The 25,000-nt window shown below is 42.5% G+C and overlaps 1 protein-coding gene across 1 annotated transcript in view; it reads right to left on the bottom strand.

Annotated features, from left to right (window-relative positions):
• cdk17 (cyclin dependent kinase 17) overlaps nt 1-25,000 on the bottom strand; it is a 50,168-nt gene that overhangs the window by 5,518 nt on the left and 19,650 nt on the right. The window contains exons 2-11 of the mRNA XM_071898469.2: nt 21,711-21,854; nt 18,959-19,123; nt 11,948-12,081; nt 4,612-4,737; nt 3,532-3,588; nt 3,220-3,334; nt 2,373-2,467; nt 2,155-2,217; nt 1,022-1,145; nt 484-604 (exon numbers count right to left, since the gene is read on the bottom strand). Coding sequence (XP_071754570.1) covers nt 484-604; nt 1,022-1,145; nt 2,155-2,217; nt 2,373-2,467; nt 3,220-3,334; nt 3,532-3,588; nt 4,612-4,737; nt 11,948-12,081; nt 18,959-19,123; nt 21,711-21,837 — 1,127 coding nt within the window. The 5' untranslated portion in view covers nt 21,838-21,854. The remainder of the gene's footprint in view (nt 1-483; nt 605-1,021; nt 1,146-2,154; nt 2,218-2,372; nt 2,468-3,219; nt 3,335-3,531; nt 3,589-4,611; nt 4,738-11,947; nt 12,082-18,958; nt 19,124-21,710; nt 21,855-25,000) is intronic.

The following is a 25,000-nucleotide window of genomic DNA, read 5'->3' as shown; positions in this document are numbered from 1 at the left end:
AGCAGTAGTAGCAGTACTACAAACAGCAGTAGTAGTAGTAGTAGCAGTAGTAGCAGTACTACAAACAGCAGTAGTAGTAGTAGTAGCAGTAGTAGCAGTACTACAAACAGCAGTAGTAGTGGTAGTAGAAATAGTAGTAGTAGCAGTAGTAGTAGTAGTAGAAGTAGTAGTAGTAGAAGTAGTAGTAGTAGTAGTAGCAGTAGCAGTACTACAAACAGCAGTAGTAGTGGTAGTAGAAATAGTAGAAGTAGCAGTAGTAGAAGTAGTAGTAGTAGAAGCAGTAGAAATAGTCGTAGTTTAAATAAATGCCGGCTCTCAATAAATTTAAATCAACATGAGCATCATATTTCCTGCACTGTGCTACATTTTAAATTACGGCAAAAAAAAAAACATCAGCAAGGGAATTCCCCGGCGATGGATTCAGATCGCCGCTGCCGTCCTGCAGATGGATCATGGGTAATATGGAGAGCGTGAGGCTCGTACCACATGTCGATCTGTGTGGAATACTCCGAGGATCCCAGCAGGACGTCCGGAGGCCGGTACCAGAGCGTCACCACCTCGTTGGAGTAGGTTTTAGTCGGGACGGACTTGGCCCTCGCCAGACCTGGCAACCCAGCAGAGACAGGGACAGAGAGGCTGCATGAAGACTGTTAACATCAGCAAGTCATTAACACATTCATTTAGAGACATTAGTATATTTACTGTAAACAAACCAGGCCGTCAGTGAGCAACGGGGCTGATGGGAAATGTAGTCTTAATGTGGAGAAACACTAGAACTAACAATACTACTGGAGTGAGATAGAGGAGAACAATCAGCTCCAACATGGACTCACTGGTTTACAGTCATTAGACCAAAATATCTCTATTAATTTGACAATGATATTGATGTTTAAAAATGTTACATGTATCACCATTAACAAAAAACGATTTAAATACCTGGATCTGGCAGCTAAAACCTCATAATCATCATAATAATAATGTGATATTTCAGGGTTCCTACTCCTGGAGACTCTCCTCTTACCGAAGTCGGCCAGTTTGAGCTCTCCTCTCTCGTTGATGAGCAGGTTCTGTGGCTTCAGGTCTCGGTGCAGGACCTTCCTCCTGTGGCAGTACGCCAGGCCGCGCAGGATCTGGAACAGGAAGATCTGGAAAACATACGTGTAGAACGTGTCATGTTACTAATCAATATCAATATCAATATCATGGTGAAATTAACAGTTCTACCTTGGTCTAATGACTGTAAACCAGAGGTGGGACTCAAGCCACAGTTTTAGTTGCTTGAGACTTGACTTGATGCATGAAGAGAAGACTTGAGACTTGACTTGACTTGGGTTCTGGTGACTTGGGACTTGACTCTGACTTGTACTCTGATGACTTGAAAAGGTTTCTAAAGTCTTGACTTGAGATCTTGTGTTTGTGTAAATGACTTAGATTGAAAGTGATGAGATTTGTTCCAGCGGACGACTGAATTTAAATTCTGTTTTCTGAATTTGTATGGAATGATTGAATTTATTGAAGTTGAAACTGATTATAGAAATCAAACTCATGATGCTCTTACCAAGTTTTGATCCTATTAAAACCATATTGCATTGAAAAGTCCTAGATATTTAGTTTTCTTTAAGATATTAAACTGATACTGGACTCTTGATTTGTTCTGACTTGACTTGCTGTTCTACATTTAGACTTGAGACTTGACATTAATGACATGGACTTGACTTGGTAATCTAGACTTGGGACTTGACTTGACTTGAGACTTGTGACTGACTTAGGACTCGAGCAAAGCTGGCTTGGTCACACCTCTGCTGTAAACCAGTGAGTCCATGTTGGAGCTGATTGTTCTCCTCTATCTCACACCAGTTATATTGTTAGTTCTAGTGTTTCTCCACATTAAGACTACATTTCCCATAAGCCCCGCTGCCTCCTATCCTAATCAAACAAACTGCATCATATCCATCACATTGGAGGTGGATACAGACAGGCTGATATCTGAATTTTAATAAAAGACTAAAATCAGCAAACTGATTTATCCGTCTATCCCATCCCATAACGATCATGATGTGAGATAAAAAAAAGTGACTGGAAAAGAAATCAAAGACGTCAGAACTGAGAAGTTTCGACTAGGTTGAGTGAGATTTCAAACTATAGTGAACTGACCTTCACATTGTGCATGCTCATGATGTTTCCACAGTCGTCCATGTACTGCTTCAGATCCTTGTCCTGCACAGGAGGAGAGGGAGCCGTCACACAGAAGTACTTACAACTGATATTTTTTCTTTACAAGTTTTATAATTCACCTTTTTGCACAAATCTCACCCTGTCTGTTAATGCTGGAATCCATATTTTTTTTTGCTCATTTTAACTCAAGCTCTTACCAGGTACTCGAAGACGAGCGTCAGGCTCTTGTCGGTGTGGACGATGTCGTGTAGCGTGACGATGTTGGCGTGTTTCAGGTCCTTCAGTAACGACACTGCAGGCAGACGGGGAGAGAAGGGAAACATTTATATCACGCTAAACACCTGGATAAAGAAAGAGGTGTGTAACCTGAGTTCAGGCGGGGTTTACCCTCCACTACATCCCTGATCAGAATATGAAATTAAGTAGAAAGGAGGAGTAAAGGCACGAACCTACATGGAAATTTGCTTCACTTCCCATTGACGTCAATTGAAAACCACGCAAAGGACGAATAAAAACAATCGCTTTCGGGTGCAAATCAATTTCACACTTCAAATTTGGTGAACTCTGACCTGTGAATTCACTCAGCCGGCCAATAGAAACTCTTGTTCGATTGATGCAGGTTGTTCACAAAGCGTCATTTATTGTATAAATCATGGCAGCTATCATCTAGTGCAGTGATTCTCAACCTTTTTCATATAAAGGACCCCTAATTTAATAAACAACGGACCCCCAATTCATGAGATTTTGCCTCTTGGACTCAAATCTGAGAATATATTTATTGTCAGATATGATTTTGTCCAGAATCCCATGACTGTCTGTATTGTAGGTAGAGAGATAACAGAGAAACTATGATCAGAACAGACATTCTTCTACATTCTCTAACTGTGTTCACTTCTTGTAAATGAAATAATGCTGAAGTTTAACGATTCATCAGTTTGCTGTGGACCCCCTGGAACCCCCCTCAAGGACCCCCTGGTGGTCCCCGGACCCCACGTTGAGAACCGCCGGGTGAGTTCAGGTGTGAGAGCAGAAACAGCGTCTCACCCTCTCTGATGGCGGTGCACGGCGCTCCCTCCTCGTGCTCCAGGCGGATCTCCTTCAGCGCCACCAGGTTGTCCGTCAGCTTACTGCGTCCTTTAAACACCGTGGCGTAGGTTCCCTGAACGCAACACACAAGGCCGGGTTACACACGAACGCACCACACTGAACCAGACTGAGCTGCAATCTGCCGCTGTGGTTATTCATACACAGAGAACTATGGCCAGGAATGGGAGACAAGCCTGGGAAATAAGTGATTAAAGACATTTTTGGAGCAAATTTTTGAGCGAGTCGGACGGGACTGAAGGTGTTCCTGACCTCTCCCAGCTTGTCCAGCTTGATGTACGTCTCCAACTTCCCGAAACCAATCTCCGACTGCAGAGTAGAGAGAGAAAAAAAGACTGAAATTAAACCGAAAATAAGGTTAAACGTCCGCTAACATCGTCAGTTTGTGATGTTACTTAGTGATGAAGCGTTGTAATTTACTTTCCCGGTGAACCCACTTTCCCTCAACCTGCCTCGTCTACTTCTACTGCAAGTTAGTGATTTACTACGTTTCCCAGAATGCCTTTCAGACGTGGTGTGAACATGTTGCCTGGGCATGTGGGCAGAGAAAAAGCTTGAAAGTGTGATTCTTCAGCTGTGGGTTTTACGAGTCTCTGATCGCAGCCGCTTCCCCTTCCTCAAACCCTCAACCTGTCTCTCTGCTGCAGTGCATTCTGGTCTCTCTCCTGCTCCTGTGGTGGAGAAACTGGTCTCTCTCCTCTTCTACGATGGATTTCTCCCTGTATGATTGTTGAACGTCTCTCGGTGCAAAATGGCGGCTCTGGAAAGAAGCCCTCGCTCTTTGATTCTGAGGGACTGACACCAAAACCTGACGTTTACCGCTGATGTTTTACATCCTGAAACATTTTCTCATATCAAACTCCACTGCAGCTGCTGGAAACATCTGGAGGTGACGTCACCTCGTCTACGATTGGCCGGTTATCCACCAAGAAGAAAAACACAACTAACTACTGAATGGAGAAGGAATGAATAGTACATCAACAATAGCAGTTTTGGGGTTGATTTTTCCTTCGGTGTCACTTTTATTGGATCAACAGTGGATCTCTGTATTTGTAGTCCAATTCTTCACACAGTAGAAACACTTTAATCAGCTCCATAGTAAACTGTTGTGAGTATTATGGTCTGTCTGACAGGCTGGAGGCAGGATGTGAAGATGCTCGTGACTCCACATTAATCCAGCTGAGGCTCGCACCGGCCCAGTTGCCATGGCAACCGGCGCCGAGGGAGTGCGCTAACAGGAATGTGAACACCGCAGAGCGATAAAAAGGTAACACACACACACACACACACACACACACACACACACACACACACACACGTGCGCAGACTGACCAGCGAGGCGCGGCGGGAGCGGCGGCTGAGCGGCTGGTCGAAGGGCGGACTGCTCAGCTGCAGCTTCTCCAGGTAGCCGTCTGGGATGCGGATGTCAGCCGGCAGGGACAGACGCTTGTTGAGGTCCTGCAACACACACACACACACACACACACACACACATACACACACAAAAACATGTTAAAGACTGAGACTTGAAGCATGAGAGGCTCAGCTCATGATTTGATGTTCCTATAATGGATTTTCAATGCAATTTGTCAGAAATGAAGTTGAAATTGAGACTGCACAATTCACAGTTTATACTCACATATCATAATATTAGCTTCCACAAATAATAACATTCCCACTTCTGCCTAAAAATACATGTAGTCATGTAGTGTCGTCATTACTTGAGGCATTCTGGATAAAAGCGTCCACCAACTGCCTTATGTTATATTGTAGAATATTAGTATATACTGTACATTTTCATTTTGAAAGCCCGCTGTGGTTGAAAACAGTCGGGATGTTTTCATAAGATGCACAAAAGGCAATGAATTAATTTTGTTCCTCAGATCACTGAAAGTAATAATCCTGATCACAACATCTGGCAGAATAACTGAGGTCATTTTAGACGTCACTGTGCAGCTGAAGTGGAAACTAGAACAAACTTTTCTAGTTTTCGGAGCGACTTGTTGCGTCAGGAAGGTTTTTTCAGGGTTTTTTCAGGGTTTCAAACTGGCAGCTTCCACATCACAAGATGCTTCTGAGCCTGAGACTCCACTGGAGGGGGAGTCTGATTTATTATATTCTTGCTCACGGTTTTCAGTTTCAATTCCTAATTATAAAAACTGATTCCATGCAATGTCATGGACAATACTCAATATGCAATGCATCCTAGACAATTTTTACTAATTATCATCCCTGAGATTATAACACAATGAAACATATCTGGCAGGAAGTATCACTGTCCTCTCCTCCCCAGGAACCACCAGGAGTTTGAGAATAGAAATTAGGAAATGCACTTTCAAATTTTAGGAAGCATATTTTTTCATATATTTTCATATTTTGGACATTCTAATAGAAAATGCAATTCTGTTTCTACCTCTTGTAGTTCACAGTGCTGACATGAATTTACATAAGAGTGAGGGCCTATATAAAGGTAAGCAGACAAATAAACATGTAAAAACATTAGTATGCAGACCAATAAAAATATATAAAAAACATCTTCCTTCTTTCCTTATCGTCCATTTCCTATTTTGTTTCCCTTCCCTTTTACAGCTGAGCATCATAAAGCTTCAAGGCGGTTTGATCCAAAACAGAAAGGCAGAAATCTCAGCAGCTGGTGAAGTGATCGATGAGTCGTTGGTATCGATCAGCCCGATCAGATATATTATGGCCTGTTGGTGTTTTGGGGCAGGAATCTGAATTATTGCCCCTTTACTGCTCCTTTAATGAGAGATGTTTGCTGCTCTGCTGTTCGATAAGTGTGAGACAAGAAGCTGCTACGTGTCTAATGTCTAGAAGTAATGTGGTGCGTCTCAGCAGAAGACAATGTACTGAGTCCACCCACACACACACACACGCACACACACACACACACACACAGACAGAGTCTAAAATAACCCGCTCTCATCTCCTCCTACTGCCAGAGAGAGTAGAGGACGGCTGAACAAAACCTTCATAAGCTTCATGATGAGACAGATCAGCAGATGAAACAGCAAGAAAAACATCCACAACCACAAGATGGTTATTTATACACACCAGAGGTGAGACCAAGTCAACTCTGTTCGAGTCCCAAGTCAGTCTCAAGTCTTGAGGCTCAAGTCTCAAGTCAAGTCTCAAGTCTAAATGTAGATTACAAAGTCCAAGTCAAGTCCATGTCATTAATATCAAGTCTCAAGTCTAAATGTAGAACAGCAAGTCAAGTCAGAACAAATCAAGAGTCCAGTATCAATTTAATATCTTAAAGAAAACTAAATATCTAGGACTTTTCAATGCAATATGGTTTTAATAGGATAAAAACTTGGTAAGAGCATCATGAGTTTGATTTCTATAATCAGTTTCAACTTCAATAAATTCAATCATTCCATACAAATTCAGAAAACAGAATTTAAATTCAGTCGTCCGCTGGAACAAATCTCATCACTTTCAATCTAAGTCATTCACACAAACACAAGATCTCAAGTCAAGACTTTAGAAACCTTTTCAAGTCATCAAAGTACAAGTCAGAGTCAAGTCCCAAGTCACCAGAACCCAAGTCAAGTCAAGTCTCAAGTCTTCTCTTCATGCATCAAGTCACGTCTCAAGCTATTCAAACTGTGACTCGAGTCCAAGTCATGTGACTCGAGTCCCCTCCTCTGACACATATTGATACTAACTCATACTCTCAGTCTGTGCCGACACAAACAGGCTCCGTTCACACTGCAGGACTTCACACTTTGTTGCCGCTCATATCTGATGTTTTTTGGGATTGTTTATATCTATTTTAGGATGAAACCCAAATCTGACACCGATATGAACTGAGAGCGATGTGGGACAGACACATGTGAGCGGAGTAAACTTTTTAAACACCTGATTAAATGCATTATGTTCTTCATTCTCTTAAAGCCATTTTGATCTAAAGACTTCTGCTTAAATGCTTGAAATGAGTTTCTTAGACAAATATAAATAGTGAGGTTGATCCTATGTATGAATTTCTTTCCAAAGCCTTTGCCTTTCCATCAAGGCAAAGAATCTAAAATATAAGATAGTTTTGATTTGTTTATTTCATACTTCTGACGTCTTTACTACTGTTCTAAAATGTAGAAAATAGTAAAAATAAAGAAAAATGTGGTGTTTAAAAACTTTTGACTGGTAGTGTAATTCGTGTCCACAGCAGGTAAATCTGCGTTTCAGAGTTCACGCTCATTTCACGACTTTTTTCACAAGTTGGATATTTTCTCTAAAGACTGAAGGGCAAAGAAACACACGGAGTCACATGGTGCTCAAACTGGAAGACGCATGTAGAAATAAAAATAGAAAAAAAAAACAGGTTGTCTGAGGTAAAACTTGCAGAACAGCAGGCAGCTGAGGACAACCGTCTGTATGTAAGGTTTACTTATCGTCATGGCAACACCGGTAAATTTAGATCTGAGTGTTCGGATGCGAGTCGTACGTAGGCTGCATGATCACAGCTGAACAAAAGAGACTCCACGCAGCGTTCTGCTGTTCTCACTGATCAGAGGACGTCAGAGCAGAGGCTCATGGGAAACCGTTCTTCAAAACTCGTCTCTTCATGTTCCACTGATTTTTGTCGGTATTTCCTTTATTTCTATTAAGTTTCCTTTAGATTGCTGCTGCTCCTTTTGTTTATGACGCACTTTGTCACCCTGGTTTCAACAGGTGATATATAAATACAGATTTATATACTTATTACTTACATGTGAGCAGGGCTGGGTAATATCAGAGTACTTAACAGATAACTGAACAGGTATAAATTTTCCTTAGTTCCACTATCAAACTACTGAACAGTAAGAGATGAAGTGTGTGTGTGTGTGTGTGTGTGTGTGTTGGGTGGGTGGGTGGGGGGTGAAAAGTTGTGGCTTTTATTGGGGGAATGTGCAATATCTTGGTGTAGGGCATCACGCAATATTCTTGGTGTGTATGTTCTGGTGTATATGGATCTGTGTGTGTTACTGAATGTTAACTGTAGTTTGATAGTACACGTATACGGATATATTGTGTGTATATGGAGAGGCTGTGTGCTGCTCCGTCACCTGTGTTCTCTCGAATGCCCAAGACAAATTTCTCCAATAAAAGATAATCTAATCTCTAAATATGAAAAAACAAACAAACAAAAAAAAAAACGGTAACTGTTTTTAACAAAATCACTTAAAACAATTTCAAAGTTCTAAAAAATTTACGACAAGAAAAACTTGTGATGATATAAATCGCAATATTCTGCCAAATAATCGCAATTGCAAGAGGTGGAGACTCCAGTCACATGACTTGGACTCGAGTCTCAGTTTTAATTGCTTGAGACTACAAACTACATACAGTACATAGACTTGATGCATGAAGAGAAGACTTGAGACTTGACTTGACTTGGGTTCTGGTGACTTGGGACTTGACTCTGACTTGTACTTTGATGACTTGAAAAGGTTTCTAAAGTCTTGACTTGAGATCTTGTGTTTGTGTAAATGACTCAGATTGAAAGTGATGAGATTTGTTCCAGCGGACGACTGAATTTAAATTCAGTTTTCTGAATTTGTATGGAATGATTGAATTTATTGAAGTTGAAACTGATTATAGAAATCAAACTCATGATGCTCTTACCAGGTTTTTATCCTATTAAAACCATATTGCATTGAAAAGTCCTAGATATTTAGTTTTCTTGAATTGATACTATCAATACTTTGAATTGGTACTTTGATGACTTGAAAAGGTTTCTAAAGTCTTGACAAAATCACTTTTCTATAAACAATTGTAAAGTTGTAAAAAATTTACGACAAGAAAAACTGAATCGCAATTGCAATATTCTGTCAAATAATCTCAATTAGATTTTTTTGTTAATATCTTTCAGCTGTAGTAACTAGTACCTGTAGTGGAAGACATTATCACAGTTTCCTACCTAAAGCTGCATGTGAGGGGAACAGGTTCGTCTGCAGTGTGAACGGAGCCACAGACGAGTCACACAGGAAAATAAAAGGTTGTTTTCATGGTGATGAAGTCAAACCAGGCTGCGCTGTGCCGTTAACCTGCTCACTGACTGTCACACAGCAGCTCACCTGTGCTCGTGTAACAGGGATTATGTGTTCAATTCAACCTGTGTGTGTGTGTGTGTGTGTGTGTGTGCGCGCACTTCAAGTCAAATGATTATCATCGGATCCTTGAGCGGCTCTTCTTTTGTGCGCCGTCGAATGAAATAAACACTCAGAATGAAGAAGAAATAGGTCAGTGTGTATGAGAGTGTGTGTGTGTGTGTGTGTGTGTGTGTGTGTGTGATGGAGAGGCAGTGTTGTCAAGGTGAGTTTTGTCACACACACACACACTGCTCTGCCAGCAGGGGGCAGGATGCCTCCATTTCCTTCAGATCCAAACCTTCATCCGTCTCCCATGTTCAGAAAGAAGAAAATAAACTCGACTGAATTCAACTTTCACCACGTTTTTATTTGCAGAATAGAATCTCAGAAGCGATTTTTTTTTAAACGAGGCTTTAAACCTTTTTCTTCTGCACTGCCTGAATTCTTTTTATGTATTTTAATTATTTTATTCATTCGCTTCTGATACAGTTTATTGTTCACTGTAGTCTGTTCTGTTCCTGTATTTGTTTTTACTGCAGTCTGTCTGAAACTGAGAGGTTTTTCCTGGTTAAATAAAATAAAAAATAAAATATATTATCTGTTATTATTTGTTTTTTTATTTATCTTATCCTGTGTTTCTTATCTAATGTCTCTTTGAATTGCCTTTGTGTATGAAATGTGCTTTTATAAATGAACGTTTCCAGCTGTTTAAACCTCTGTGATGTGAAAACAGCAGTCAGATAGTAACAGACACTCGGGGCAAAACTGACTGGAAACATCAGAAAATGTCTGTGAAATTAAAAATGAGCGAGCAAAAAGTCCCCTGATAATCTTGAGTATGCTTTTTCTCCATTTCACCCTGTTCGCATTTTAGTTAATTTTAGTTTAGTTGTCAAATATTCAAGTGTGAACAGGACTAGAGCTGGCCCCCGTGGGCCACCGTAGCTGATTTGTAGGAGTCTATGGCAAGAGGATTGTTTCCAGTGCATTCTGGGTGAGAAAACAAAGCGGGTTTTGATCAGGAAACATGCAAGTTCACAGCCTGAAGCAGCAGAAACCAGAGGTGGGGACTCGAGTCACATGACTTGGACTCGAGTCACAGTTTGAATAGCTTGAGACTTGACTTGATGCATGAAGAGAAGACTTGAGACTGGACTTGACTTGGGTTCTGGTGACTTGGGACTTGACTCTGACTTGTACTTTGATGACTTGAAAAGGTTTCTAAAGTCTTGACTTGAGATCTTGTGTTTGTGTAAATGACTTAGATTGAAAGTGATGAGATTTGTTCCAGCAGACGACTGAATTTAAATTCTGTTTTCTGAATTTGTATGGAATGATTGAATTTATTGAAGTTGAAACTGATTCTAGAAATCAAACTCATGATGCTCTTACCAAGTTTTTATCCTATTAAAACCATATTGCATTGAAAAGTCCGAGATATTTAGTTTTCTTGAATTGATACTGGACTGGAGAGATAAAACAACCAGCAGGGTGAACAGCAGGGAGGACGGACTGGTTCCAGCAGTGGGAAACAAGTTAAAGCAAATCTGAGCGTTGCATATTGAGTGATTATTTGCCAGTAAGCAAAGCAAATGTTCAGTAAAGTTTCAGTAATGAAGTTCAGTCAAATTTCCCCAAAACGCCCCCAGAAATCAGATCAAGGGCATAAAAATCCCTCTGGGAGAAAAGTTAATTTCTTAACCTGGAAACTGATGTGAGTTATTTTAGGACCGACTCCTCTGAAGCTGACATGAGTTTCTGTTACATAAATTATACATTATATAAATTATACATTATATATATCATTGAAAATATTATCAAATTGATTCAAGATTGATTCAAGTGATTTGAGGAAAAGATTTTTAAGAAACAAAAGCCCTTTTCTGAAAATAACTGATTTTTAATATATATTTTTAATAATTTGTAACACTTTACAATGGCTTTATTCCACTGTATTAACCTGTGTTAACCTATGGAAAAATATTATAAGTACACAATATTACTGTGTAGATACTTGAATACTTGAATACATCATGTATTTAAAACAGTGTAACACCGTTCAGATGGCTTCATTAAAACATGTTGTTACACTGCTGAGTACATGACGTATTAAAGAGATTTTCATCAGACTTTCATTTTTCTGCCAGTCGCCGGCTTTCTGTCTGAACTCTGTCAGCTTCCTATCCCAGCATGCTCTCTGTCAGCGTGTCACAGATTACCGTCCAAACATCAGCAGCAGAGATTATCGCCCGACTCTCTTCACCTCCCTCCACTTCACTCCTATCAGTATCATGACACCCAGACACTGAGAGCCCATTAAGAGAGAGAGAGACCCCCCCCCCCACCCCAACACACACACACACACACACACACACACACACACACACACCCCACAGAGCTCCCATGAGGCCGAGCGGGAGGAGACGAGGAGCTGAAGATCAGAGGAGAGGGAGAGGAGGGGAGGGTGGAGGAGGAATGCAGACTCCTCATAAAAGCCATTTCTGCTGTTACTGTGCAGTGTGTGTGTGTGTGTGTGTGTGTGTGTGTGTGTGCGTGTGTGTGTGTGTGTGTCTCACCTCCATGGAGATGCGGCGGTGGACTCGGTTCCTCAGACACACGCCGGTGGGAGACTGAACCTCGTCTGAAGACGTCCCGGACGCCTGGTCGCTCTCCCCGTCTGAACCCATCTTCAGGTTCTCATGCACGATGTCTGAGGAGAAGAGACAGTAAATACATGGAAATACACGGAAATACATGGAAATATATAGAAAATACATGGAAATACACGTAAATATATAGAAAATACATGGAAATACACGTAAATATATAGAAAATACATGGAAATACATAGAAGTACATAGTAATATACAGAAATACATAGAAATACATGGAAATAGATATACATATAAATATATGTAGTAGTAGCAGAAGTAGTAATTTAACTACTACTAGTAGTAGCAGCAGCAGTAGTAGTAGCAGTAGTAGTAGTAGTAGTAGTAGTAGTAGTAGCAGTAGTAGCAGTAGTAGTAGCAGTATAATAGCAGTAGTAGCAATAGTAATAGTAGTAGTAGTAGTAGTAGCAGCAGTATAATAGCAGTAGTACTACTAGTAGTAGTAGTAGTAGTAGTAGTAGTAGTAGCAGTATAATAGTAGTAGTAGTAGTAGTAGCAGTAGCAGTATAATAGCAGTAGTACTAGTAGTAGTAGTAGCAGTAGTAGTAGCAGTATAATAGCAGTAGTAGTAGTAGTTGTAGCAGTATAATAGCAGTAGTACTAGTAGTAGTAGCAGTATAATAGCAGTAGTACTAGTAGTAGTAGTAGTAGTAGCAGCAGTATAATAGCAGTAGTAGTAGTAGTAGCAGTATAATAGCAGTAGTACCAGTAGTAGCAGTAGTAGTAGCAGCAGTATAATAGCAGTAGTAGTAGTAGTAGCAGTATAATAGCAGTAGTAGTAGTAGTAGTACTACTAGTAGTAGTAGTAGTGGTATTAGTAGTAGTATTATCTTGGGTTTCAGTAGATAGAAGAATAAAATTGAGGGGGAAACACTGAATACTTGGGAAATTCTGGGATTTTGTCATGAAAACAGTCACATTTAAGACACTGAATATCTGCATAAAACACTGTCAGTCAGCAGCTTGAGTCCAGAAATATGAGTACTACTACTGTTACTGTTACTACTACTGTTACTGTTACTACTACTACTACTACTACTACTGTTACTGTTACTACTACTACTACTGTTACTGTTACTACTACTGTTACTGTTACTACTGCTGCTGCTATCAGCCTTCAAAAACACTTGAGCTGAACCGTCTCAGAGGTTTTACACGGGAACAGTTAGGCAGCAGGGAGGAACGGGTATAATAAGCACCTTTTCCTACACAGACTAACTTTACAACCGACTGTCCGACCCCACCCTCCCTCTCTCTCTCCCTCTCTCTCTGTCTCTCTCTCCCTCCCTCTCTCTCCTCTCTCTCCTCTCAGACCCTTGTAACCCCTGAGGCCAAAGATTAAACGCTCCGACCTGCCCCGCTTCCCCCAGGGCCGTAAAACTACCAGCACAGCAGGAGGGGGGCAAAATACACTGATGAACAAACCACACACACACACACACACACACACACACACACACACACACACACACACACACACACACACACACAGTTAATGAGTAGCCGTGTCTGAGCTGTTTCCCTGTCATCAGTGCGTCAACACCTTCAGAGCTGCAGTCTGTCATCAAACATGACAGAGCAGAGCGGAAACACCGGAAGAAAAGAGATGGAGAGAGAGAAGAAGAAGAAGACATGGTGGAATATGGAGGAGGGAAAAGGAAGGATGCAGAGAAGAAGAAGAGAGGGAGAGAAAGGAAAAGGGTTTGTAGAGAGAGAGAGGAAGAGGAAGGAGAAGGAAGGGTAGGTGAGTTAATCTAGGAAAGGAGGCAGAAAAAGGGAGGAAAAAGAAACCCGAGGGAGAAGAGATGGAGGTAAAGAAGGGATGTGCAGAAGAAGAAGAGAAGGGTGACGGTGTGTGCTGTGCTGTCATGTATATACACCACTCTTTTCTTCTTCTTTCCTTCTTTGTCGCTGCTACGCATCCCTCCTTTTCTTCCTCCTCTCCCATCTTACAAAAACTTCTCTTCTTTTTTTCCCATTTCTTCCCCTTCTGCATTTTCATCTCTCCTCCTATCCAAATCTTTCTCTCCCTCTTTTCTATCGCTTCTACGCACCTCTCCTTCGCCTCCAGCTATCCAACTTCTTCTTCTCTGAAAACCCCCAAAAGATCAATTTCTTTCCTTCTCTTTCTTCTACTTCTGCATCTCTCATTCACCTTTTCTCGCCCCGCTTCTTCCCGTCTTCGAGAACTTCACTTTTCTTTCTCTCCCTCTTTCTTTCCCTTTCGCTTCTGCACATCCCTCCCTCCCTCCCTCCTGACCCCAACTCGTCTTTCTCTCTTCCCCTCTCTCTCTTCAAAAACCTCGCAAAGATTTCTTTCTCTTCCCATTTCTCTCTCTCTCTCTTTCCTTCCCCATCGCTTGTACTCATTTTACCTCTTCCTATCCCAACTCCCTCTCTTCTTCTTCTTCTTCTTCTTTCCAGAAACCTCCCAAAGATCTATTTCTTTTCCCATTTCTCTACTTCTTTCCTTCCCTGTCGCTTCTACATATCTCTCCTTACGCCTCCTACTCTCCTTTCCCATTCTTCTTCTCTTGAACTTGTCTTTCTTGCCCCCACTTCTTCTTCTTCTTCTTCTCTTCAAAAACCCGTCTCTCTTCTCATTTCTCTCCCTCGTTCTTTCCCTTTCGCTTCTACACTTCCCTCCCTTTACCTCCTTCTATCCTGTTTTCTCCGTCTCTTTCCCTCTCTCTGCAAAAACTTTCCCCTGCCCAATCTCCTCCCTCTTTTCTTCCCCATCACGTCTACGTATCTCTCCTTCTCGTCTCTCTCTCTTTTAAAACCTCTTCTCTTCTATCGCTTCTGTGCGTCTCTCGTTCATCTTTCTTGTCCCACTTCCTCTCTTCGAAAAACCTCGCAAAACTTTCCCCCTTCTCGTTTCTCTCCCTTTCGCTTCTACACTTCCCTCCCCGACCTACTTCTATCCCACGTTTTCTCCGTCTCTTCCCCTCTTGCAAAAATCTTCACTCTCCCTTTCTTTCCCTTTCGCTTCTCCTTTACCCTTTCCTCTCCAACTTGTCTGCGTGTTTTTGAAAGCATCCAAAAGATCTCTTGCATTTGTCCCTACTTTTTCTTCTTCTCCTTTATCTCCTCCTATCTCTCCTCCCTCTCTTCCTCGTTCCAAAAACGCTCCCAAAAGTCTCTTTCTCTTCCGATTTTTCTTTCCTTCTCACATCTCTCCCTCACTTCTTCCTATCCAACTTCGAAAACCGCCAAAAGTTCTCTTCCGATTCCCCCTCCCTCTTTTCTTCCCCTTCATCTTCTCCTGCCCCACTTCTTCCTCTCGTCGGAAAACCCCTCGCAGTTTTCTTTCTCTCCGTGCTTTCTGTCATCTTTCTTTCCCTCTCATCTCCACACATCCCTCCTTTATCTGAACTCACCTCCCTGCAAAGCTTTCTTCCTCACTTCTGAGAGTTCACACCTCATTACGCTCTTCTTCTCTCCCCCCGTTTGTCACTCCTTCCTTCTTTCTATCGTCTTCGGCGGCTTTTCTGTTAAACTCGGTGCAGCAGCGGTGAGTTGGACGTCGACGTGTCCCATATAACTGTCCTGCTTTCATCCAAGGCCCTCTATCTAGGCCAGGGTCGATGTTAAGGCTTCCTTCATTGCACCAAAACTCTACAAACATCAGCTTAAGAGAAGCACCAATCAGGGTTTTTGGGGTCGACTCTTGATTACTGATTTTGTAACCGCGTGATCAGCTGATCAGCGGTCCGATCGCTTACTGATACGATGCGTTTTAGACGGACTCTCTAACGACGACACATCACGTAAAAGAGCACAGCAAGAACAAACGGTAAAACTTAAAGAAATAACATAAACATTTTTCTATTGAATGACAAATAATGGAATTGTATATTGTAAACCCCTTGAATATTTATTTACATCAAATGGAATGTTTTTTTCTTCCTTTTTCGTTTTTCATTTTCCTTATTTTACATTTTTTAATGAATTATATGCGTCATGATTTTTCCCCACTTTTTCGTACTGAATGCAAAATATATGTAAGATTATAGAAATGTGTCTATCAACAGAAATGTAAAGTGAATTGAATATGGAACAGTGACACAATAAGGTATACAAAAAAGAAATATCAGCAAACCAGGAAAGAATGGTTTTACTCGAACTCGGTTATGGAAAGTCATGGAAAAGTCCTGGAATTTGACATCCTCTCTCTCACCGTCTGTCTCTCTGAAAATGTTTTTAGATGAGGAAACTACAGTGGCTGACGAGGCCAAACGCAGCTACAGCGGCCCAGAACAACTGCTGCTTTAGGAGAAACACGCTGCAACTTCTGAAACGATGCAAATTCAAAAAACACGTACGAAAACCCAAAGCAAACAACAACGGAAACGTGCCGCACATGAAGAAAACTTGCTGCAGAACGCCAAAGCAGATACATTATGAGGAAACATGCTGCAAATTCAGAAATTATGCAAAGTCAAAAACATGCAACAGAAATTGCGACATGTCTCCGTTGTTGTGTTTGCTCTGGGTTTCCGTTTGTGTTTTTGAATTTGCATCGTTTTTCTGAAGTTGCAGAGCGTTTCTCCTTTCTTGCCCCGGTTCTTCTTCTTCTCTTCAAAAACCGCAGGGAACACATATTAACTGTTAATAAGCTGCTTATTAACATGCACATCAGTAGTGTATTGGTTCATTATTAGTCATTATTAGCACCTTATCCTGCACTCCGCTTCTACATATCTTTCCTTACGCCTCCTATTCTCGTTTCCCGTTCTTCCTCTTTCTGGACAAAAACCTTCAAATATTTCTTTCTCTTCCTGTTTTCCTCCCTCTTTTCTTCCCTATCACCATGCATCTCTCCTTCACCTCCTCCTCCTCCTCCTCCTCTCCAACTTGTCTCTCTCTCTTTGAAAACCTCCCAAAGATCCATTTCTCCATTTCCTTCTCTCTATCACTTCTGTGCATTTCTCATTCATCTTTCTTGCCCCAGTTCTTCTTCTTCTCTTCAAAAACCGTAGGGAACACATATTAACTGTTAACAAGTTGTTTATTAACATGCATATTAGTAGTGTATTGGTTCATTATCGTATTCTACAAGTATAGACCATTAACTATGTGTTTTCCCTCAACAGCTTCCTCATTAGAGCTTAGTGCAAAGCAGACTAAGACTCCAGTTCATGTCCAACAACTTCCTCCTCCAGAGTTAATGGGCTATACTTGTAGAATACGAAGGTGCTAATAAGTCATCAATGAGTACTAATATGCATGTTAATAAGAAACTTATTAATAGTTAAGGTTTCCCCTCTAAAGTGTTACCAGTGTTTCCACTGAGGCAGCATCGGCTCTGCCTTCTGTCCGATATATTCAACTGTTTCTAATCATACAGGCTATGAAATCCATAATGCAACAGCAGCCGTTAATGTTTATTACTTAAACATAAAATATCGAATGAACACAATAAAAAAAACCTCTCAAAACATTTTGTTCAGAGAGGGAAATGAAATAACTAAATCTCTATCTGCACTTCTTCCAATTCTGAAATCATCAACTGTACTGAATTACTGTCTAACTGCACATGAGCATAAAAAACATCCATAATCTCTCCCATACTGCCCACTGTCTTTTTAGGTTTTATTGTTTTTACTGCTTTTATTGTTTATTTTATATTCTATTTTGTGCTTACATTCTATTTTCTGTTTTCCCCCTGTTGTACTTTCTATCCATTTTGTTTCGGCAATGAGCCGATTTCCCCCCAGGGATCAATAAAGTTTCCACATATCCTTTCAAATGATGATTTTTAATTTCCCTCCTCAGGCTATATTACCTGATTAAATATTCAAAGAAGCCCAGAGGCTGCAAATACATTATTTCACAAGGAAAATAGTATTCTCCACTTTCCAGAGTTTTATTTTGTGTCTTGAGGTCCATTCAAAGCTGTGTGTGTGGTGTCATGAACCAAAAACACTCTCAATCCATTTCTCCACGTTCATTTTCCAGCATCTCTCTGAGCCTTACCAAGAACAGGCCGTTTCTGTCTCCGTGTCTTTAAGGCTCATTAATATTAACGACCCTCCGTTCCGATCGGCTAACCGTTTCGAGAGTGAAACGTGAGACGCCGCGGCCCGGCGGCTACAGGTAGGGAAAACTCTCCGGTAATAAACGATGACGACCGCTCGACCGCTTTGAAAAAAACACTTTGTTAGTCTATTATTTCTTACAGAAATGATAATGAGCGAACCTTTGTGACGCCACAAAGTTACGGAAGTCCAAACGGCTCGTTTAGAGGCTCGCTTTTCTAATATGGATTGTGTGGATTTAGTTTTGATACTTTCACCATGTTTAGATACACATCCAACTCCTTTATCATCACAGAGGAGAGGAGTCCCGCTTTACACCAGATGGACCTTTAAATTTTCTCAAAACCATCTCATGTCCGACCCTCAGGATAGAAAAAGAACACCGACTGCTGTGTCGATGAATCGGTTCCAACATGAAACTGCGTCATGTTTGACTGAATCCTCCATCCGGCCGCCACCCTCGGGTGACAACAGGCCCGCTGAGGGCGAGGAGGGAGGCCGCCTCGTGGAAATGACACCCAGCAGGAGTCCAGAGAGTCAAAGATGTGTCACTCTGGCAGGAGTGTGTTGGCGAACGTGAGCAGGAGGACGGGAAATCTCAGGGCTGTGACACACTTCCTGTTTGTTCCTGGTCGCCATCTGCTCTCCCACTGCTCACTTCCTTCTGTGTGTGTGTGTGTGTGTGTGTGTGTGTGTGTGTGTGTGTGACAGAGAGAGATCCATATGGCCACTGGGATGGCGGTGGCATTACTTTGCATGTTCATGTGCATGTACAGTCTACTTATGTGTATCTGGATGTATATATGTTTCTCTGTGTGTGTGTGTGTGTGTGTGTGTGTGTGTGTGTCTGTGCGTGTGTGTGTGTGTGTCTCACCCAGGCGGCTGCCGTTGCGGGGCATGGCCATGAAGGACCCCAGGGTGCCGCCGATGACGCTGTGCGGCCGGCGGAGCGGCGGCTTCTTGAAGGAGCCGGTGTACTGGTGCAGGAAGGAGTGCATGCTGTGGGAGGTGGGGGGGCGGCCGTTCCTCACGATCGGCTCTGAAACAACAACAACAACAACAACAACACAAACACGTCAGGAATCAATTCGGTAGAGACAACCGAATTTATGAATGAGAGTGAATTTGCATATTATGGTTCACACTGGAGCAGAGCGGAGTGTGTACGAGTAACAGGAGTCACTCCACTCCTCCGACCTCGCGATGGCTGTAAATAATGTCTGTAACCATAGTAACGTTTACTTCAGGCCAATATGGCGGCTACCATCGCCTGTGTTTTCAGTTTACTGGACACCAGTAACACCAGTAACCAGAGGCGTCAGTTTATCCATCAGATCTTAGTAAACCGCCACAGACAGCGGCGTCATGTTCTCTTTTCCCATCACATGGACTTTATACTTTCAACCAGACTGGATAGAGAATGTGAGAATGTCTCACAACACTTAACCTCCGTCTCTTTCAAATAACGGTGATAATGTTACGTAACGTAACGAGTGTTGAGCCTTAACGTCACGTAACAACCAGCTGTCCGGTCCGGTTCTGGTTCTACTCAGACTAACAGAATCCGCTCTCAAATTCAGTGTCAGTACCTGAGGTTTCAGGTAGTGAGTTCAGTTCTCTCCTTAATAACTGAACTGTGTGTGAACTGAACAGGATTAAGCTCCAATGAGGAGAGACAACTGTATTTAGTCACAGTGTGGACGGAGCCATAGTGAATTAAATTAACCGTTGAGAATTCAGACACTGGTACAAAATGGCGGACCCTGGTTTCTAAAGAAAGGAGGAAGATTACGTCATCGTTTGAGATTGACGGCACACCGGAAGGGTCAAAAAGGTCGTACTGGAGAAGCATCCAGCTGTTCAAAATGCTTAATGATCAATAAGAGGAATCGTTAGTGCGGTCGCTTATCGATTTCGGTGAATTGGGCAATTTGGAACCAGGACTAAAGTGGAACCGGTTCTTGATACTCAGTCCTTTCTATTGGCTGCTTCTCTTTCTTGCTGATCCAGGAATTAAAGTTTATTCTACTGTTGTTCTCACTGGAGTCTGGACAGGAACATCAGCTCAACGCCTGAACTGGAAAACAGCATGTAATGTAATGTGATGTGATAGATGGATGTGTGTGTGTGTCGTTTTAATTCTGCCGGCTGTCAATCAAAGGTGGCAGCCAATCATTTTCATGTGTCCGTCAAACTAGCAGATCATCAGAGAGATGCTGCGCCTCGGTGCCGAAATCAAAGTTACATAACATAGAGGAGTCCAGGAGTGTGTGTGTGTGTGTGTGTGAGTGTGTGTGTGTGTGTGCTCATTCGATCTCTCTATCTGCCACCTTCTCATTTATGCAGGCTTCACTGCTATCTGAGAGTGTGTGTGAGTGTGTGTGTGAGTGTGTGTGTGTGAGAGAGAGAGTGTGTGTGTGTGTGTGTGTGTGTTTGAGTGCCTATCCCTGCTCTTACTCCTGTTACATAAGGAGACAGAGAGCGGCTCACTGACAGTCCATTACAGCTGCGACACACACACACACACACACACACACACACACACTCTCTCTCTCTCTCTTTTTCTTTAACCTATATGTCTCTTGCTCTCTCGCCCATCAGCAGCCTGGCTCTATTAACTTGACTATGTCATAACTTAAGTGCCACTGAGAGCTGCTGGGATAATAAAAGCTGTGTGTGTGTGTGTGTGTGTGTGTGTGTGTGTGTGTGTGTATGTGTGTGTGTGCATGTATCCATTGACATTTCAGACACTAAGCAGACGCTCTGATGCAGGACAGCCTGCAGTGTGTGAGCAGGTGGGAGGTTGGTGGCAGGACACACGGCTGCTGACGGACACATACTGTATGTTGTGGGAATCAAACCCGTGACATTTCCGTGACGGGACGGTCCAACCAGCAGGCCACCGTGCTTCACTGGACTCTCTAGATATCTGATTATCTGACTCGCTAACATCCATAGAAAATGTAAACTGCCAAACACACAGCAGGGCAGCTGTACGTTTCAGAAAGCTAAAGTTAAGACTTTAAGACCTTTATGATGCTACCTGGAATTTAATTTAAGACGAATTAAACATTCAAATAGCTGGTAAAAACAGGATATAGAGGCTTTGCAGTTGCGTCACAAATCTCCATAGCAACCAGCTGTGTCTCCATGATGGAGGAACATTGTAGAATTGTGTAAATCTGTAGCAAGCAGCTGAGTCAGCTTGTTGTGGTGTGGCTGTAGATCCATTCAGTAACGTTCTCAGTAAAAGTGAATAGTGTGATAAGGTGGATTTGGTTACTGTGACACAGTAAACTGTCTTGTCTTTAGCCCTAGTCTCTACTCCAAAACACTCTGAGTTGTAGCTTGAGAAGAGTCAGCTCAGTTAACCTGAACAAACTGTTAGCTAGCTAACTAGCCGGCAAACACACTGATGTTAATGTGAACATGCTAACGCTAGCTGCTACTAGCTACGTTAGCTAGTGTGCTAATCAGATGTGTTAACAACAAGACAGTGATGTTAGCTGACCAGATACTATGGTTAGCTAGCTAACAAGCTGACATTATCTAAACACTAAATCAGTCAGATTCTGTGGATATCCTGACACACACACACACACACACACACACACACACACACTGACCGTTGTCCTTGGTGCCTCCGTCCTCGATGGTCATCTGCTCAGCCAGTTCAGACAGAGACTCGTCGATGGTTTGACTGGAGCGCAGCGTCAACGACAGACGTCTCTTAATCCGCTTCATCTTCTCCATGGCAGGGCAGCGCAGGCCTGCAGGACACACACACACACACACACACACACACACACACACACACACACACACACAGAGAGGTCAGTATTCAGCATTAATGGACCGATACACAAATAAACACACTCACACACAGCATGGAGAGGGTTGTTTTGTTGTTTGTACTGCATAAATGGGTACATTCTGTGCGTGTGTGTGTGTGTGTGTGTGTAGGTGTGTGTCCTAGAGGAAATCTCGGAGCCCAGCGGGGGATTCCAGAAGCTCCTGAACAGTCAGAAATATCTCCGCTCATGAATAAACTAACGCTGCTTTTAATCCAATATTCATCCACTCTGCAAACGCCTGAACAGCACATGAATTAAACATGAATAAAGCATGAATAACGCATGAATTAAGCATGAATAAATCCTTCAGACATGAACACCGCCGTCTTCAGTTACGCACAAACACACAAACACACACTCAGAGTTACATAGGGAGAAAATGAATGAACTCTAATTGGAGTCAGGTCAGCCAATAGATGAGCTTAATCTGTCTTGGCTGTGTCTGAAAACACACACACACACACACACACACACACACACAGGTATGGTTCCAGAATAGTGTGTGTGTGTGTGTGTGTGTGTGTGTGTGATGACGCAGCAGTCGTTCAGGTCACAGGAAACACCTTGCTCGATCTCCCTTAGGCCGGTTTCCCTGCTCATTGTGTTGCCGCGGTAACGCCCAGTATGTGTGTGTGTGTGTGTGTGTGCGTGTGTGTGTGTGTGGTGGACTGTGAGCAGGGGAGGAAGGGGTGTGTTGGGTAAGTGGAGGAAATGCAGTGAGGAAACAGCAGCAACGCCCCGCCCGCCCCGCTTGACCCACAGCAGAAAACAAACTGACCCCCGCAACGCAGCTCATCCCTCCATCTACCATCTCTCTCTCTGTTTCTCTCTGGGACTCGAGTCACATGACTTGGACTCGAGTCACAGTTTGAATAGCTTGAGACTTGACTTGATGCATGAAGAGAAGACTTGAGACTTGACTTGACTTGGGTTCTGGTGACTTGGGACTTGACTCTGACTTGTACTTTGATGACTTGAAAAGGTTTCTAAAGTCTTGACTTGAGATCTTGTGTTTGTGTAAATGACTTAGATTGAAAGTGATGAGATTTGTTCCAGCGGACGACTGAATTTAAATTCTGTTTTCTGAATTTGTATGGAATGATTGAATTTATTGAAGTTGAAACTGATTATAGAAATCAAACTCATGATGCTCTTACCAAGTTTTTATCCTATTAAAACCATATTGCATTGAAAAGTCCTAGATATTTAGTTTTCTTTAAGATATTAAATTGATACTGGACTCTGGATTTGTTCTGACTTGACTTGCTGTTCTACATTTAGACTTGAGACTTGATATTAATGACTTGGACTTGACTTGGTAATCTACATTTAGACTTGAGACTGACTTGGGACTCGAGCAAATCAGGTTGATTTCATAGCCACTCCCCCTCTCTCCCTCTCCTCTCTCTCTCTCTCTGTTTCAGTCTGTGTCTCTCTCTCCTTCAAGGTCATGCATACTCATGAGACACCATCTGCCTGTCTGAACACACACACACACACACACACACACACACACCTTGGTCATTCCTCACTGGTGACATTGCGTGGCGCGACGCTGGATTCCCTCTAATCGTTTCATCAATCAGTGTCGGGCTGTGTGACCGCAACCACACACACACACACACACACACACACACACACACACACACATTTAACCATCTTATTCTGTCCTATATATACATGAAATAACTCTACATGTATCTCTGCTAAGTTTCTTTTTACTGCCTGTTAAGCACTTTGCATTTTGTAACTTTTTAAATACAGTAAATAAATATAATGCTTTACGAATAAGTTGATTTATTATTCTTTTTTAGATTTGATTTTTTTATGCTTTTTGCAAGTAATATTTTGAGTTTCTATATAAATTTCTATATACATAAAGTTACTTATTATTATATTATATACACCTTCCAGTTGAACTTCCTCTGAACTCGGTGAAAAACTCAGTGACTTGTGAGCTGGAGGTCGCCGGTCCGAACCCGCTCCCCCCCCCCCCCGGTGAATGTGAAGCAGGAAAAAAACACACACACACACACACACACACACACACATACACACACACACACAGAGGTTTGTTTTACAGTCTTCTCATATTTCTCTCCCAGATCGTGGTGTGTGTGTGTGTGTGTGTGTGTGTGTGCGCGTCATCAGATCTGTATGGTGATAAGGCCACCATAGCCTGCATGACACACTTCCCCTACACAAGTGCTAAAGACACACACACACACACACACACACACACACAGTGATGGAAAAAAAAAGGGAGAGAAAATTGCAGCTAACAAGCCTGAAAATTCAGCTCATAAAACTCGAAACGCAAATAAGAAGTGACTGTCTGCTTTGTATAAACACACTTACACACACACACACACACACTCTCTCTCACACACACACACACACACACACACTGTACGCGAGATAAGCGCTCTTTGTCTCCGTACAGAGGAGTGTAACAGAGACGGGTATTATCTCTGCAGCACACCAAAACAAAGAGACGCTCATGTGACGTGTGTGTGTGTGTGTGTGTGTGTGTGTGTGTGTGTGTGTGTGTGTGTAGCATCTGGCCTGTGTGAACGATGTGTGCTGGGAATTCATGATGAAAAGCGATCCAGCGCTCTGGCAGCGACAGAGAGACACAGAGCGTCTCTCTCTCTCTCTTTCATCATCACACACACATCTTGACCCACATTCCCGCTCCCCGAACCCCCAAACCAGTCGCACCCCCCCACACACACACACACCCCTCCGCTTCCCATCAACCCGACACCCCCCCCCCCGCCCGCCCGTCACTTCCTCTGCCCTCCTGGGTGTCTCCAAGTGCATTGTGGGTAGTCCAGAGGAGGAGGAAGACACTTCAAAAGGGCGAGCGGGGGAGAGAGAGAGAGAGAGACGGCAGACGACGAGGCCTAATTACCAGGCTAATAATCACACACACACACACACACACACTTACATACAGCGGTGCAGACACACACACACACACACACACATCTGAACACTGGCAGTTGAAAACCACCCACACAGTCGCAGTGTGTCGAGTGAAATCTGACTCAGAGTCAGTT

This window comes from Centroberyx gerrardi, chromosome 24 (assembly GCF_048128805.1).
Source record: "Centroberyx gerrardi isolate f3 chromosome 24, fCenGer3.hap1.cur.20231027, whole genome shotgun sequence".
Taxonomy (NCBI): Eukaryota; Metazoa; Chordata; class Actinopteri; order Beryciformes; family Berycidae; genus Centroberyx; species Centroberyx gerrardi.
The sequence above is the reverse complement of the archived record's forward strand: the minus strand, read 5'-3'. Positions and strand labels throughout refer to the sequence as shown.